The 17,930-nt window shown below is 39.1% G+C and overlaps 2 protein-coding genes across 18 annotated transcripts in view; one reads left to right on the top strand and one right to left on the bottom strand.

The window, feature by feature from the left end:
* The window catches only part of arhgef33 (Rho guanine nucleotide exchange factor (GEF) 33), a 57,647-nt gene that overhangs the window by 10,778 nt on the left and 28,939 nt on the right, over nucleotides 1-17,930 (bottom strand). For 4 of the 17 annotated variants that reach the window (XM_077613748.1, XM_077613747.1, XM_077613749.1 and 1 more), the window contains 5 exons: nucleotides 15,397-17,185; nucleotides 15,229-15,306; nucleotides 13,078-13,198; nucleotides 2,512-2,567; nucleotides 615-664 (listed from right to left, as the gene is read on the bottom strand). In XM_077613748.1, the coding sequence (XP_077469874.1) occupies nucleotides 615-664; nucleotides 2,512-2,567; nucleotides 13,078-13,100 (129 nt within the window). In that variant the 5' untranslated portion in view covers nucleotides 13,101-13,198; nucleotides 15,229-15,306; nucleotides 15,397-17,185. The other 13 variants (XM_077613751.1, XM_077613750.1, XM_077613752.1 and 10 more) reach the window with 10 other exon arrangements.
* bcl2l11 (BCL2 like 11) lies at nucleotides 5,231-16,265 on the top strand. The gene is made up of 4 exons (XM_077613761.1): nucleotides 5,231-5,472; nucleotides 6,491-6,792; nucleotides 8,470-8,588; nucleotides 14,144-16,265. Exons 1-4 carry the CDS (start codon nucleotides 5,465-5,467, stop codon nucleotides 14,300-14,302), a joined length of 588 nt encoding a protein of 195 aa, XP_077469887.1. The 5' UTR covers nucleotides 5,231-5,464; the 3' UTR covers nucleotides 14,303-16,265.

Below are 17,930 nucleotides of genomic sequence, written 5' to 3'. Positions count from 1 at the left end.
ATATGTTGAAAAACTAAAGGTTAAAACATATGATAGATTTAATATTTTCCCTCTTTTCTGATTAAATTTTTTTAAATCCATTTTTAAAAATCCACATAAAAATCCAAATATTTGCTATCAAGAGCCCCAAAGAGTAGATTTGTACTAATTTTAATGTCCAAAAATGATCTCTCCTCCATCGGAAAAGCTGTCAATTCATAAATCGGTTAATTTTGGCAGCCTAACTGGAAGACACAACGGCCCTCCGGATGAAAGCGACAAAAAAATGAGTTTGCCACCCGTTTTAGAGGATGAGAAAACGCATGTCCGATGCCTCTCACATGATCCACGCAGAGATAGGAAGATGGAAGGCAGGAAATAAGCAATGGAGAGACAACGTCTTGTTCCCACTAGCTGATTCAAAGATTGAGGGAAGAGAATCGCTACGTTATGATACTTACTGTCTATATGTTCACACATTACCTGCTATTGACGGTGATAGACAGCTAGTGGCAAAATACTACAACTAGTGCCAAATCCAATTGAACTGCCAGTTCAAATGGATTGGACGTCAATGTCAAAGACACATGACCGTTCCAATCAAAATTCAAATACAAACAAATGTAGTTTCTCACCTGAGCGACCTCCATGTTTTTGTCCTGCACGTTGCTGTCCTCTTCTTTATCTGATCCAATAAAATGCATCCATTAAAAGTGCCTTGCGATTTTTTTTTTTTAAACAAGTCATCAGCTGAAACAGTTTTTGGTCAAAAGAGTACTCAGCCTCATTTTTGGTTGCAGGAATAAGTTACACTCGTCTTTAATGTTTTAATTCGAGTGGAGTGTTTTAATCTGTTCTTTTTTTCCTTTTCCACTAAAAATATTAGGGCGCTTTTAATTAAGTTATTGCTGTTTTCTTGGTTTGGCTGTAACTGGTAAAGTGAAGTCCTCATTTGTGACATTAAGTATGGCCAGGACCATAATTAATCAAAATACGGTATGATTGATGTGTTAATTTGACTTAGAAACACATTGAAATTATTTTTTATTTTATCCTGGCGCTAAAAGTGAAAGCCGTTTGTGTCACGGTTTTTAGTGTTATGTTTTAATATTGTGTTAGGGTAACATGACTGAGGAAAAACTTTTGATTTGCTTTCACTTTTACACCTTAGGAACTTGGGCATCAAAAGTTGTACACGATGTGTCAGTGCTATTCCATTTTTTTTTCATATTAAGCTGATTTATGGGGAAAAATGTGGTTGAATAGTTTTTATTTATTTTTAAGACGCGATGGCGATAAATCAAATAGAATTATGAGATATGAGCGCTCTCACTAATTTGTCCGTTCATAATAATATTAATCCATGCCTGTTAAGAAGCACATTCCTTCTCCTCCACACTTCATTTTTAAATATTCATTATCCAACAAGGAAGTGACATTTCGGCACATTTTCTGTCTTAGCGCATGACGTCAGCCTCGTAACAGCCTCGCTTTGTGTCGGGGAAAATGTCAAAGGTGAGCGACGTAATGGCGTGAACGGCGCGCCGGCCTCGGCGTGGACTTCTCGCTAAAGTCTGGCCTGAAGGCCGGCGTTGGTGCTGAGCTATCATGTGAACAGACACGCAAGAACTACAAGAAGGCTCACAGTGTCACTATACAGAATCGCCAGGGGGCTGAAAAAGGGTGAAAAGAGTTCATCTTATGGGGGGTAAAAACATAAAACAAAACTAAAAACTTTCCATTTCCCATCACAACGACTCATTATACACAAGTAGCCGGTGTTATGACGGATTCATGACTTGATCGACGTCTATTCCGTTTTAAAATGGATTAAACTTCCACTGCCGTCAATGGCTTCACATTCATTTTTTTTTATGACAGACTATTTTGACCGTGAAACACTGAATTATTGCTCTGAACATTATCTTAGGTTTCTTTTATACTCTCCTCTAACACAACCAAGCCTCCTCTATGCCCTAAAAGTGTGACCCACCGCAACCATCTCCCTATTTTCCACCCCTCCTTAAGACCTTTAATCCTTTATGAATACAAATTAATACAAATGTTATTTTTTTAAAATAATTATTGCAGTCAAAATGAATAAAAGCAAGTACGCAATGGTATTTTACACAAGAGACACAAATGTTGTTTTTCCCCCATTGTATTTAACTTATCGCATCCCAGTGCGAATTAGTCTCAATTTATTTAAACTGGTAAGACTGGCTGTGAACGCTCCAGTTTCAATGCCATTGACGGCGTTAGACGTCAATCCGTTTTTTAACGTCTAGGGCCGTCAATGCCAGACAATGAGTAATTTATAAACATTATAAAAAACACCATTTGGGTTCAAATCAGTGCAGAATCAAAAAAATGGTGTCAGTTTTTCCTCGATTACGCCAAGTTCATTCTCATTGTGTTTGTTTGTTGGGTGCCACCCTCCCGCTTCAAATAGATTGGACGTCTACTCGTGAGAAACTTGTGACAGACTCATTTAAACTCACAGTAGAAGTCAAATGAAGTGACGTTTCATACCTTCTCGCAGCTTCTCCTCCATGTTGGAACCCAGCGGCGGCTCTCGTTGATGTCCCCTGCCAAAATAGAACATGAAGAGGAGGAGATGGTGATGATGAAGACGAGGGCCGGCGTTGACGTCCCTCCCCTGCAAACAGCATGCGAGTCCTGTGATTTGTCTTGTGCGCACAAACGGCTCCTTGTTTTGCGTGGAAGCCGTCCAAGCGGACGTCACGGCATCACACTACTCAACGAAAATTGCTAAGAAATCATAAAAACTGGATGTTGTTACTCAATAGTGCCGACCACAGTTGACAACAAAGATATACTGTCTGAATACTTGTTGAATATCTTCCAAAAAGTGTTTTATTGCTGGTTTTGGTCGCTAATTTGGGTTATTTGGGGGGGGAAATGTAAGATTTCAATTTCCCAAAATGTTACATGTTCCATAGTTTTTGTCAAATTTACATCATTCAGTCATCAAAAATTCACAAAATCACATGCACAAATCTTACCAGCCAGTTTTCAGCCAAAATTAGGCGAAAAAAAACATTATTTACAGCCTCATATATTTCAAACGGTACATTCAAATCCCCCGCAAAAAATCGTTCTATTCACTCCTATTGATTTTCATATTTGACTTGAAAAAAAAATTATATTGCTGGTCAATGTATTTCACAAAACCTAAATCGAATTGCACCAAAATGAGCAGAAGGTACAAACAATGTACAGAAACTTACCCATAATGCTGCCCGATCATCAAAAAGTGACCTAAAAATGACATGGATCTTCCCGGAAACGTAATCAAATGAACAGAAAATGACCAAAGAACCGAGAAATGCCGAAAAGTTAACAGAAAGTGACCCAACAACGTGGATTGAATTTTACGAGGATGCATGAAAATCAGCAACAGGTGCATTCAATGTACAGGCAGTCACTCACAAACACGACACAATCAACCGGAAGTGACGTAAAAATGACAGGATGTATTCAAATCAACAGAAAATGGCTGATGAACCGCCCTGAAAATGACCCAAAATGCGAATGAAATGATATAAGGATGCCCCAAAATCAACAGAAAGTAGTAAAAGTACCCACCTTATATGGACTTACGAGGACCTCTACTGCCCACTACTGGGTATCACATTTGAGGAAAACATGGACACAGAGAAACATACAAATCCAAACATTCATAATTTATAATTCCTTTACCATAAATAAGAATAATGCCCCCGCCCTGAAACACAAAGCAGACAAAATGTTTTGGGGGTATGCCACACAAGTACACACTGCAGCTGTAAAAACAGTGTAGTGTGACGTCATAGATATGACCACAGACAGTCCAAATGAAGGGGATTTCCGTGTCATTTCCTGTTCACGGGTTATATTCTTTTGATTTTGAAGCATTTCCGAATCAATTCCTCTTGATTTTGCATGTCACTTTCTGATCTTGATTGTTTTTTTGTTTTTTTCACATGCTAATGTTTTTGTTTTTGGTCACATTTTTGTGTTCCTTCGATTTGTTCAAATGACGACGAGAAAACTGAAATGAAAAGGGGAAAAAAACACAGTTTGCCAGCGTCACTTAAAATGTAATCGATTTTTAGGACGTCCATTTTTAAAGAAGTGTTGTTTGTTTTAAATCTATACATAATAGTTTTGTTTTGACATATTTATATTTGCAGGGCGTTTTGTATCAAGGTGCACAAAGCACAACCACAAAATTCTGTCCGTTTTTCGTTTACAATGTCAAAACCACATGCAATTTCACACCTCTAAGACCATAACCTTTTCAAATCTTTTCTTTCCACACCACATGCGCATGATATACAAACAAAATATGCCTATGACACAAATTATGCTTTCTTTCCCATTGTTATATCATTCTGTGTTTTTTCAGATTCAAAATATACAGTAATTACACATACAGTAATTACATGAATAGCTCAATTTCCTGTTCATTAGTCATTTTTGGTTGATTTTGTGACAATCTTAGTTTCAGCTAGCCCTGATTTTTTTAAATGATTGTTTTTATTACACTGTCAAATTAGACAGTGTTCCAGTGCCATTAGCAATTCTTTTTTTTACCGCATGTACGAGATGGCTAAAATGGACTGAACTATGAGTAGAAAGAAAATAAATACTTTGTATGTTTAGTGTTTTCCCCCTTTTAAAACAAAAGCCATTTGATTCTCATAATATTATATATATAATAATATAATCTATTTTGAAACAACGTTACTCACCCTTGGAAATCAGTATCAATGGTGGCTAATGAGTTCACAATTATGTTAGCTCAGAATTTGACAGATTTTCAAAATTAAGACTTTGCGATTATATTACTTCATTTTAAAACTTAGTTTTATATTCTTCCGCTAGGCAGAAAGGGACGAAAACCGTTTTAAAAACTGTTTTCGTCCCTTTCTGCCTGGCGTCACTTTCCGTCACTAGAACTCCTAGCTGACCAAAGCTAACCATTTTTTATTTATTTAGACAATTTCGGTTCCGTAACATATCGTGCTATTTGACCCCTAAAATGAAATACGTGTTAAGAATTAATCAAACCTAGTAGTATATTTGTTAACATAAAAAGCGTAAAAATGCGCAATTTGAACTGGAGTATTACTTTCTTCCAGCAGAGGGCGACAAAAGCTCAAGATGAGGCTTCCCCTGATGCTCCGCCTATAAAGCGTAGTATACTATAAAATGAGCTTCCCAACTGAAAAAGCGTGCATTTGAGACGGACAACCGACCAGAGAAGACTTAACACAACACAGGAAGGAAATCTCACACAAAGACGCACTGCCAGGACTTAGTTTTTTTCCGACTCCCCCTTTTTTTGCCTAACACGGATTGTTTTCTGGAACGCCACTTAAAGGAGTTACTCGAAATTTCCCGTTCCCTGGAACTATTTCACCAAGGTCGCTATCATTAATTTCAATTTCAATTTCTGTCGTCATGTGTCATCTCTGACATGCACAGGTGAGTCCAAAGCGAACCGGCTCCGCACGCTGTCGTACTTTGTGCTTTACAACTTTATGTAACTTAAGGCAAAGTCAAGCCGGGAAGTCAGGTGGCACATTTACACCCGTCATAAATAAATAATTCATTCATAGAGTTTAAAATGAATCCGATTTTTTTCCTTATTCTGTGATTAAAAACCCAAATGATATTCATTCTAATATATAAGTATACATTATTGCGGCACTTTAACGTTGAGTTCAGGTTCAGGATCGCATCTAAAGACCACCCCAAAACATATTTTTATTTTTTAAACCCTTTTCAAAGTTTGACATCTCAAGGGTCACGGGGTGCACTAGGGCACCCCTCCCCCACTCGTGGTTTTTTTCGCGAGTGACATCATCGATTGGTAGCATGCTGGTTCATCTGCATGTTTTTCGGCGAGGATGATGAAAACACGGCGGATATGACTTTGAGAAGTGTGTGTGGAAGTGTGTGTGTGTGTGTGGGGGGGGGGGGCTACTAATGTCGCTTCCCAGCGGGGGGCGCGCACGCTGTGTTAATAAATGTCACGTAGCTTGAACAAAATAGTAATAATAGTGATAAATGGTTCATTAAGGCTTCATTATTGTTGTGGCTCTTCACGAGTAAACGTGCTTAAAAATCCAATTAAATTCCGACCAAATAAGAATGAACCGGCTGGAAAGTCGCTCGAATTTGGATAAACAGGAAGAGATGCGTTTTTCCTCCCTTCCCACTAAAACAAAAGTATTTGGGTGACGTTTCCGTTTGTCCAAACGTTGAATAATCGCTAGAGTCAACAACTACCGATGATAAAAGTGTCTCTCACAATACGGCGCCTATATTTTTCTTCCCTTGATCATGTTGGTGTGACGCAGTTTTAAAGTTTGCTTCCTTTAGGGCGCGAGTCCCGACAAAGTCTCAAAAAAATAAAAAATAAAAAAAATTTTTTTTTTAAAGACAGGAATCCGCAGTGGTGCGTTTGAGTTGACGAAAATGTTGCGTTCAATGTCCGCAGAGCCCATGTAAGCGCTGATCCGAGTGCGAGCCGCAGCGGCTCGCAAGACACCAAAGAAGGAGGCGGGGGAGAAGGAGGAGCATCCGGAGGGGGCGTGGCACGCTCCCCACTTCGTCACCTCGCCCCCCTCCCCCCCACCGATAACAGCTCGTACCGGCGCTCGTCCAGCGGATACCACTCGGTCGAGGGCGACTCGCTGCCGGCCTCGCCGCGGGCCGTCGCGGCCACGCAGACGCCCAGTCCGCCGGCGCAGGCGCTTCAGCACGCCCGGTCACGATTGGCCGAGGAGTTTGTCAGTCAAGGTGAGCGAGCGACGGATGAAAAAAAATGTAATGGAGTGTGGCCCGCACAACAAGCTGAAGTTCAACCAAGGAGAATCTTAGATGGAGCTAGCCCGAGGGGTGGCAAACTATTCCATAAAAAGCGCCGCAGGGGGTGCGGATTTTCGTTCCAACCCACCAAGAGGACACCTTTTCACCCATCGGGTGTCATACAAGTGCAATTAGTGGATTGCAGTCATGTGCTTCTTGTTGCCATGGAAACCACATTGGTTAAAGGGTGTGTGCTGGGTCGATTGGAACAAAAACCGGAACCCACAGCGGCCCTCGAGGACCGGTTTGCCCACCGCTGAGCGAGCCGCTTCATTCGGGAGTCCAACCCCGACAAAATGCAGGAAACTGTCCAATTTCAGTGTTTTGTGTTACATAACTAAAAACCAACCTATATTCAGTAAACACACACACACACACATACACATACAAAAGAAAATGAGCAGTGAACATGAAACGACTACAATTGATTTGCCCTAAAATCAACAGGAAATAATCCAAAAAGTCAAGGAAGTGACTCCGGAACGTCCCTAAACAAAGGAAGTGACCTGTAAAAACTCTCGAATTAGCAAGGAAGTGATACAAAATGTATAAAAAAGCCATCCTCGCGGGCTTCTGGGGGGGTCCTGGTTTTTGGAGACCCCTGGTATAAAGCGAGTTCAACTGGGTTAATATATTTTTATTCCAAGATAACATCATTTCCACCTATGGGATGCTTTTTTTTACTTTTTTTTTTTTGCTTTTGTAAGCTCTAGACTTTGAAACAACGTGCTTACTTTTGTCTCCACGATTGTTTTGATAACAAACCGCAGAGTGGGACAAAACTAGCGCTCAGCGCTAATCTCCGCGCAGTGTTTTTTTCTGACGCTTGAACGATGACGTGTTCACACTGTGACCGCACAGAGTTTTGAGTTTGAGTCCTTTAATGCGAGCCTTTGGGAGACCTTATTTAACCTCCCTGGATGGTCAATTTGTCAGATAATAGCAGACGCTGTGCTAAATTTGTGACCGTCTGCTAATGAATGTCACAACTAAGTCATTTGATTCGAAACGGAGGGGTGACTAAAGTATGTCGCCACCTATAGGACTGGAGTGGAATCTATTCAAACAAGATTGCCAACGACCCTTTTTGTTTACTGATCTAACAGTTTACATCTCACATTAGTAAAGTAGCTGCCAAGAAAGAAATGGTATTTAGATAGGTATACGCTTTTGTTTGATTTGATCAGTTTAATACGAACAACATGCTTGCATTTAATCAATCAATCAAATTTCAGCGAAATCGATAAAACTAGAAAGCAATTTAGACAATTGGACATTAAAACTAAAAGCTTTCTTTTGAGCTTAACTAAAGCATGACAGTTAAACTCTTAATTTTTTTGGGGGGGGGGATTCCTAGGTGACGATAGTGGGTCACATAGTCTTGATAGTCATGATTTACAGGTGCCTTCCTGTTGATTTTGAGTCACTGCCTATTCATTTTAGAACTTTCCCAACTCACTTCCTATTTATTAACCCCAAATGAACAGAAAATGAGCAAAATTGAACTAGAAATGACCTCCAATGCCCCCCGAGTTAGCAGTACCAGAATCAGATAGCTTATATGATGGCTTTAAAAGGTGAAATGTTTGTTTGTTTTTTTGCATGCAGCAAATTTTACCGTGCATCCTCACAGCTGGTTGGGAGACGAAATGGGGGCTATGCAGGCCGTGGAGTTTGGACAGCACCTTCAACGCATTGGAGATGACTACAATGACTACATTCTCAGGGTCAGTCTTAAAAAACAGAAAAAAAAATGACTCGATTATCAAGAAATAATCGTGTTCCGATTATTATTTTGGGTGATTTCACATTATGCAATTAAATCCATTCATTTAGAATAAAAATGAAAAATTAGAATATAAATGAAAATGAAAAATGGGGGGAAAAATAAAATGATTTTTTTTTTAGATAAAAAAACAGCAAAATATTCAGAAATTAAACGATTCCTAAACTAATGAAAAATTCCAATTCATATTTTTGAATCTCAGAAAAAAATCTTAATGACAAATAATGCAATCTTTTTAAACAATCATAAGGATCACACAATATACAAAGAAAAGGAAAGTTGTATTACACATAAAAAGCTAAGTTAAATTAGCAAAAAAAATCTGTTGTTAAACTGTATCCAGGACAAGATTTTGGTCTTGTTTTTAGTGTTTTGGCAGGATAATTAGACCTTATGTCTTTGCTCACCGAAAGCCATTTTACCGCAAGCGAGGCCGAGACATAATGGAGCTACGCTGTCACGGAATACCCGCTCCTTACACGCACCCCACGTTTAATAAGGGTCTTGGGTATTGACGGCGATAGACGTCCAATTAGAGCTGAAAGAAGTTATTTTACATCTGACATTATAAATGCCGACCAGGTTTGTCGCTAGGTTATCGTGAGTAGACATTAAAGCCATTGGAAAGCGAATCGATCAACATAATTAATGGCAGGCAACCGGGTTAAACAGAAAATATTTAAAGGTGATAAGAAATCTTGGGGAAAAAAAGACTGGTCTAATGCCATTTTGGATTGGATAACTTTCTTCATCCCGTATTCAGGAAATTTTGTTGTCACAGTAGCAAGAGGATGAGGATGCAGAAATAGGAAAGGCATTTTAGACATAAATAGATAGGTAATAAGTAAGATAATAAATAAATACATGAATAAATATAAATAAGCGTGTTGCTGAAATATATATATATACACACATATATACACAGATATATATACACATTTATATATACACATATATACATACATATACATATATATATATATATATATATATATATATATATATATACATATACACATACATATACACGTACACACGTATATACATACACACGTACGCACGCGCGCACGCGTGTATGTATATACGTGTGTACGTGCGCACACGCGCACGCGCGTACGTGTGTATGTATATACGTGCGCACGTGCGCACGCACGCACACACACATACATATATACACGTATACATATATACAATGTATATGTGCTTATATATATGTATATTGTGCTTATATATATGTATATTATACATATACATATACACTTACATATATAAGCACATACATATACACATACATATATAAGCACATATATACATACACATAGATGTACATGCATGCATACAGTAGGTCTTTACATGTGGAAAACTAATTCGGCACTCAAATCTGGAAGTTTTTTTTCCCGTTCCATCCAAAACAATGCATTGGGTAACGCCCACTTTTTTTTTTAAAGCAATTCTGGTTGTGATATCACAATATCATATCTCATACCCGTCAACCTCAGCCAATCGCTCCCCTTATTATTGATTGCAATTCCCCTTCTTAAGTGATAATAAACCGTACAAAAGCAACATGGCACATATTTACTCACATAGGGTGCACTTAAGTCTAAAATTTTCCCCAAGATTCTGTAGATGTTGCTGTATGACGCCGACAGCTTGACTGTCTGGGTACATTGCTTGCTGACAGGCTATAGAGTGAAAAGGGCGGAAGTGACTGACGAGCATGCGCATATCATGCTCAAAGCATGACAACATTAGCAATCGACAATGACGTTTTCGTTTCGGATTAGAACCGAAATGGGGAAGACAGGAAAAAAAAACACTTTAAAAAAAGACGTACACAATTTGAAATGATCAAAAAACGTATAAAATACGGGAATAACGTACAAGTTGACAGGTATGATATCTGTCCTAGTGCTACACTAGCTAGTACATGTTAACAGAATGATTATGTAAAATTGTTCCGATCATAATATAGATGTAGCACAGCACTACTCTTAACTTTTAGAAACAGTCTTAAATCTGTCGTTCATTTGCATTTTCACGTTTTTTTGGGGGGGTGGGCAAAAAGAAGAGGAAACAAGCCTACGTCTTCCCCTTTTTTTCACGCGCCACTCATTGTTCCGATCCAACTGGTGCGCACGCTTTGAGCGAAATTTGTGCTCAAGTTCACGGCGCCAATAAGACGCATGCGTACCTTCTTCTCTTTCCAACTTCCCCAATCGCGTGAATAAGTGATGAGTCACGACGGGCGCTTATCACGTTATCGCGCTCTTGCCGACTTCCCGTGCAGCTTTTTCACCTCGGTCGCAACAATCTGAGTGTCTAAATGCTGCTTTTAACCCCTCAATGCCCAAATTCACACTATCCTATTCCTACTATCCTCTATCCCATACCAGCAAAGTTACCATTTTGTGACCAACTCATCATATGATCAATGTATAAAAAGGTATTTTAATTACTCTTATTATTTTTTTAGATTTCCTTCATTGAGATCAGGTTGAACGGAGGCGACCAAACTTATGTTTGGTGCTCTTGTTGTGTTCTTGTTTTGACAAGGTTGACTAAGGCAAGTCTGCTATTAGGCTAACGATAACAAAGGCCGAGCCAGTTTCTCTTTAGCCGCGTGCGTGCGTGCGTCTCTTAAGTGTAGCCCTGTTCACAGAGTTATTTTGGGGCGGCAACGTAGTAAGTTGCGGCTAGAAACAAAAATCACATGAGCTGTTTTGCAGCGACTGCCTGCAAAGTTTTCAACAAACAAACCGATCAATAACAACGTAGAGGAGACGAGGAATAAAAAAAGGGACGTTTTTACTGCTTTAATGAGTGAGGGCGAACGCATCAGTGGGCCAGCTGCTTTGCTTTATTGATTCCGGCAGTTTCTGCATCGTGATGCAATTATTGATTTTTGTCTCTCCTCGAGGCGCAACAAAGCTCTGCTATTTCAAAAAAAAATTCTTACCTCCCCCAAAACGATGAATTGAATTTTATTATTGCCATCAATTGACTAATTGTCTTCTTTAAATATCACGGGATGTTCTGCGAGATTTTAGATTTGAGTTGGAAATGTTTGTTGGAAGCAAGAACTAGATGTTTTTTGTTCTTTTTAAAATAAAAATTAAAATTAAAAAAAAAAAAATTAAATGACATGAAAAAATTATGTTATCCCTTTGATGGTCATTAATTCCTTCATTTAAATTTGATTTAAAAAAAGATATTTCTTTTAATTATTTTTAATGTAAATGAATAAAATTAAAATATTTCCGGTTAAAAGGCTCAAAATAGAGGATTTGTACATTGTTTTTTTTGGGTTGTTCTCATCAAATTATACATTTGTTTAAGTAAGTCAATCAGTGCCATTGACTGTGATAGACGCCCAAATGAGCAAAAAGTCTCATCTCATCTGAGCTGCTTCATCCTCACTAGGGTCACGGGGGGTGCTGGAGCCGATCCCAGCTGACTTTGGGCCAGAGGCGGGGGACACCCTGAATTGGTGGCCAGCCAATCGCAGGGCACAAGGAGACAAACAACCATTCACGCTCACACTCATACCTAGGGGGAATTTAGAGTGTCCAATCAGCCTACCATGCATGTTGTTGGAATGTGGGAGGAAACCGGTGCACCCGGGGAAAACCCACGCAGGCCAGGGCAGAACATGAAAACTCCACACAGGTGCACCGACCTTGATTTGAACCCAGGTCTCCCACTGTGAGGCCGACACGCTAACCACTCATCCGCCGGGCCGCCCTGAACAAAAAAGTATGAACGAGAATGCACATAAAGTACATAAAAATATTAATATATTTTTGATATTTACTTTGAAGCCATCTTTTTCCATCTATTTTGCAACGTTATTATTTTTTTGAATTATCAACACTCCAAATCATTATGTACCTATATTGGTTAAACGTAAACGCAGGCATGGAGAGCTTTTAATTGTCAAGATCGCAATCCCAAAAGCGCGCTAATCGACTCCTAGTAAAGCCGGAGGAGTTACTAAGCTCTGTTAATGACGGGCTTTGAAAAAAAACAGAACGAGGGGAGCTTAGGAGCACTTTTGATGAGATTAAACTGACGAGAAGCCGCAGGGAAGTCAAGCGACGATGATGCAACGCCAAGAAATCATGCGCAAAATGTACTTGCGCTGCCTTGGATTTGGCAGACGACAACTTTGATTCCACTAAACAAAAAGATACCACTAACCCAATTATTTTTAATCCTTTTTATAATTAAACAATTTTTCCATTTTGACCCAATGGCAGCCAAAGTTAAGTTAAATATTTCTCCAACACTCCTTACGGTATCTCAAATTGACATATTTTTCGGAAAGGAAGGCGTACAGGAAAAGCGTGTAGATGAATTGCAGGTGGTTATGATTCAAAAGTGGGAAAAGCAGTCTTTTTTGGTTTTTGTTTTGTTTTTTTCTCCCTCACCTGTTTCCCGTCCTGGCACCCATCCACTTTCTCCACCACTATGGTCGCTTCTCGCACCACAATCCATCTATCCGGGCCGGGGCCGTGTTGGAAAGGCGTAAAGCCAAGACAGGACGTCCTCCTGCCAACACAAATAAACTCTTGATTTCCTGCTCCAGTAAATAATAAGTTGCAGACAGACGGGTCCATCTTGAAACATGTATTTAAGTGAGCTTTTCACAGGAACAAATTGAACACTGGGAGGAAAATGGGAAAATGTCAGTGTAACACAATACATGTGTTGACATCATTGGCCAATAAAAAGCATGGATGTTCAAATATTGTCAAAAGCATGAAAAAAATATTGGAAGGAAAAAAAATGATTAAAAAATGAATAATTGACTATGATTCTAACTATTTGGGCACTTTTTTTATCATTCATTCCCTATAATGTTTATGGCCCAATTTACTTCTAAGGCACATATAAATCTTACAAAAACCTTTCCGTTCACTCTTATTGATTTTCAACTGGTTCATGCAAAATAATTCTCCATTGGTGGTCATTATTTGATCGTAAAGTGACCCAAAATCAAAGAGAAAGTGATCTACAAGTGCCTCAAAACAATAGGAAGTGAAATGGCATTAAATCAACAGGAAGTGGCCAATGAACAGGAATTGACATTTGAATGTCCTAAAATATAAAGTGACGCGTAACTCCTCTAAAATGAACAAGCCAGAGGTCCAAAAATCTATTAAAACTGACTCTGACAAACCCTAAAATCATTAAATGACAGAAAATCCACAACAAAAAGAGCCTGGAAAGTGCTTGGAAATTAGGAAGTGACCTTAGAATGACCCAAAATGTATAGAAAGTGACCTAAAAATGCCCCAAAATGAACAGGAAGTGAAATTTGACCTTCCCAACATGTAAAGGAAGTACTAACAAAGGGGCAGGAATGTCCCAATATGATCAGAAAATGCAAAAGAGGTGACCTTGATAGTCAATAGTCCAAAAAAAGAGAGAAAGAAAGAGACTGGGACTCAAACATGTATCCTAAAATCTATTCTTTTTCTGTTTTTATTCCAGAGAGGTGCACGCCCAGCAGCGGGGGTCCACAACTGGCTTCCGCTGCCGCATTTCCACCAAGATCCGGGTTTCCTGTTGTGCGTGGGCTTGGCGTGCTTTGTGATCATCTGGTACTGCGGTGGCGACCCCCCCGGCCGAGGGGAACCCCCTCGAGGTTAAGCCAAAAGTCAACCCGGCAGATGTAGCATATGACAAGCCGTCTTATTTCAGGAATTGCTCCAAGAATTCTGACTGTGGATGCTTCAAGGAAATGGCAATAAGTCTGGATTTCCAGTTGTTGTTTTTTTTTCCACGTTTTGCTGTGAAACCAAAGGGTTGCGAAGTTGCACTTCCATCCGGAAATGCGAGCGTGCCTTGTACATTTTCCTCAAAATTTCTTTTGGTTTACTTGTTTGAGATGATATCATTGTTGTAACGAAGTGAGTCAAATGGTCCAAAAATTGCCGAGACCTAAAAGATCTTTTACTCAGACAAAACTGCCATTTTCCCACGCTAAAACACATTGCGTGCGCCCTTTATAATTCGTGATATTTCATAGACATGGGAAAGATATTTATTTGAACCCTTTCCAGAGCACTTATTGATATGATTTTTTTTAATTGAATCTACATTAGACTGCTGTTGGGAGCCATAACCAGAATTTATATCTCGTGAAAATGCCCCAAGCGAACCGTTACTTATAGGAAGTAACGTGGAAATGAGTCAACAGCCACAGGAAATGACATGATATCAATAACCAGTGACCTGAAAATGACTAAAATCAACAGCAGGTGACCTGAACATGCCCTAAAATAAACAGGAAATGACATTTCTCACAATAAGTGAGCCAGAGTCAACAGAAAGCCTCCTAGAAATACACAATCAATAGCAAGTGATATCAAATATCAACAGGAAATGACCCAAAAATGCTCCAAACTTAACAAAAATGGACTCATTATCGGTAGTGACCAAGAAATCCACTAAAATCGATGGGAAGTTCCCCAGAAATGCACTAAAATTGAAGGGAATTGACCCAGAAATGCAACCAAAAACAGGAAATGATCACGAGTTCTAAAATCATTTCTTTTTAAATCATGCAAGGTCACCTTTAGGCTGCACAGTCCCTTCCAAGCTTTAACAGGAACGTCCACTAAAAAATCCAGCGCAGACCTCACCGGAAAACCCTAAACAAACAACAACAATAAAAAACACAAAAACTTTCTAAGACGAACAAACAGGGTTTTTGAGGGGGTGTTTGCGTAACCACTACATACCGCTTTAGTTCTCCGTTTTGGTGCTACGACACTTTCTAGAGCGCCACTTTCCTCCTCCATTTTCGGTTTTTAGCCTGCGTATGTCCTCCGGTATCGTCGTCTGTCAGACATCCGTCTCCCTCTGTTTATTAGCACGCCGATTCGCAAGTCTGCGCTCGCCCGCCGGGCCTCTAAACACTCCTAGAAAGAGACAGGGAGACTCCAGAGTGGTAAATGAATGGTTACAAACACAGCGGTGACCGGTCGCCGATGAGTTGGAGTAACGGAATTAGGAAAACAAACCAAAGAGGGGGAATTCAACGTACGGAGAAAAGTAAAACCGATGTTGTGACGACAGACATTCCCATGGCAACCTGTATTGGGGTCAAAATGCAACTACTAAAAATAACCATGCTAATTGATCCTAAGAATCTTGACTAATAGTTTCATAGCCGACGTTGCCCCTCCCACACGAAACTCAGCTGAGTGAGTTTGCGCCCAGTCCGTGGAGGGTGTTTGCACAGTTGTATCAACACGCATTGATTGCGTCACAGCTTACGTGACTTTCACCGTCGTCTTTAAACCCGCCGGCATTTTTTACGGAGCAGCCCTTAAACTTCCTTACATTTACATTCTTACATTTTATCCTACTAGCAAACAATCGGCAGAATTGAGAAAGGACCAAGAGGCGATTGCTATGCCACTTTTTTTCAGTTACATGCATTTGGTGGTTAATAGCCAACAATTGACAGAATTCTGGATGAATTGAGTGATTGTCCTCCCTCTTTGTGAACCTGTTATTTTATTACGTCTGAATACACACTGAAGCGCTCGTTTATGTATTGTGTGTATTAGAATTTTAATAAAGCTTTTTGCATCTTTTTTTACAATGATGTTTCCGTTTGGTTTCTTTCAAGTCCATCAGTGCGGTTTAAAATGTAAACATATGATTGACAGTCGGCAGGGCCACGCCTACATCTTCCTTTTTAACACCTTATAGGTGAGATAAATATAGAAAACTACTTTTAAAAATGATGTTTTTCTAAAATGTTAATGTCATAAAAAGAGGATTAAAAATATATTTGTGTATATAGCATAAGGTACATTTTATTTATTGTATATTTTGAAAATGTATTCTGTCATTTTATTTTTCATTTTCAAAATCTCCTTTTTTGGTTCATTTTAAAGAAATTATTTAGGTGTACATTCACATATACAGCTATAAATCCAACATATACATATATAATTTGCAATTTTTTTTCAAGTACTTTTTGGAGATATCCAATTTGTTAAATGAAAATTAAGGCATCAATGGATTAATCAGCTAATCACATGAAAAAAATAGCACATTGGATCTATAGGTATGACAAGATTACCATGTCAGCATTAAAAACAATTGAAATGTAATGTGATTTGGGGATCTTTACTGTATTTAATTATTGTAATTTCACAGTGAATAAACAAGGCATAAATATGTCACTTCAAGATTGATTTAGTCCAATGGCGAGTCAAATTCAGAAACAAAGAGGCATCTATCAACGGAGCAAAATAGTCATAAAAATGTGCTACATAATTTTTTCTCTCTCTCTTAATCTGCGTCTCCTTACTGTCGGCCCCTTTGCAGGAAAGTCCGGTGCCTTCCACGAATGTACAAAAAGAGATAACAACCTTTGTGTAAGCTACACACAAAGCTCATTAACATCCGCGCCAGCGCACAAACACACGGTCATGTCAGAAATGCATGTGAGTCAGGGTGGCGTTCGGTCGGTCGGTCGGTCGGTCGGTCTGCGAGAAGGATTGCTCCATCCATCTGTTGAGAAAAGAGAAGTCAACATTTAAAGCTGAATTTCACTGGCTCTGAAAGTTTCTCAGAACTGAACAATTGCTTCATCAGTTTTTCCTCTTTAAATGCTGTTAATTGTGGGGATGTTTGGAAAAGTTCATCTTCCCACGGACAAAAATCGGTCATTTCTTTCACCCAGTTCTACTTTGGAAACATCACCAAAACTCACAATGGTGCTAAAATAAAATAAAAAAATGCATTAAAAGAAATAGAAATCTGATCCCTCCTATTTCATGGAAATGTTCATTCATTTCCACTGGCAAAAACATTACTCAATTACAAAAATGCTACTTGTCCTGTAGTTGCAGTCACATTCACAAAACATGGCCGACTCATTCGTACTGGGAAGGTCGGCTTTGAATGTTTATGTTTCAGGGCCATTGACCACACTAAACTAGGAAAGTCATTTTTGGGGGGGAAAAAATCTACAACTCCACTCGAATTTACCAAAAACACCATATATTTTCAATAGCACATCCAACTCCCACTAATATATTGTCATTCTTTCTAGTGTCCAAATCAAACCTGCAAAAAAAGCTATTGGTGCTCGTTATTTTGCCCAAAAATGACCACGAGGTGACCACGAGGTGACCACGAGGTGACCTGAAGGTGACCTAGGAACGACCCAAATTCTTCTAAAGTGATTAAAAAAACCCTGAATCAAACAAAACCAACAGAAAGTAACCCCAAAAAACAGGTTGTGACATTTGAC

The sequence above is a fragment of the Stigmatopora argus genome, chromosome 11 (genome assembly GCF_051989625.1).
Source record: "Stigmatopora argus isolate UIUO_Sarg chromosome 11, RoL_Sarg_1.0, whole genome shotgun sequence".
Lineage (NCBI taxonomy): Eukaryota > Metazoa > Chordata > Actinopteri > Syngnathiformes > Syngnathidae > Stigmatopora > Stigmatopora argus.
Note: the sequence above shows the minus strand (reverse complement) of the source record. Positions and strands in the feature narration are given on the sequence as shown.

Excerpts from the sequence above, each read along its gene's own strand:
- bcl2l11 (XM_077613761.1), top strand. Across the intron at positions 6,793-8,469 it reads CGAGGAGTTTGTCAGTCAAG|CAAATTTTACCGTGCATCCT; the intron begins GTGAGCGAGCGA and ends TTTTGCATGCAG. Across the intron at positions 8,589-14,143 it reads ACAATGACTACATTCTCAGG|AGAGGTGCACGCCCAGCAGC; the intron begins GTCAGTCTTAAA and ends TTTTTATTCCAG.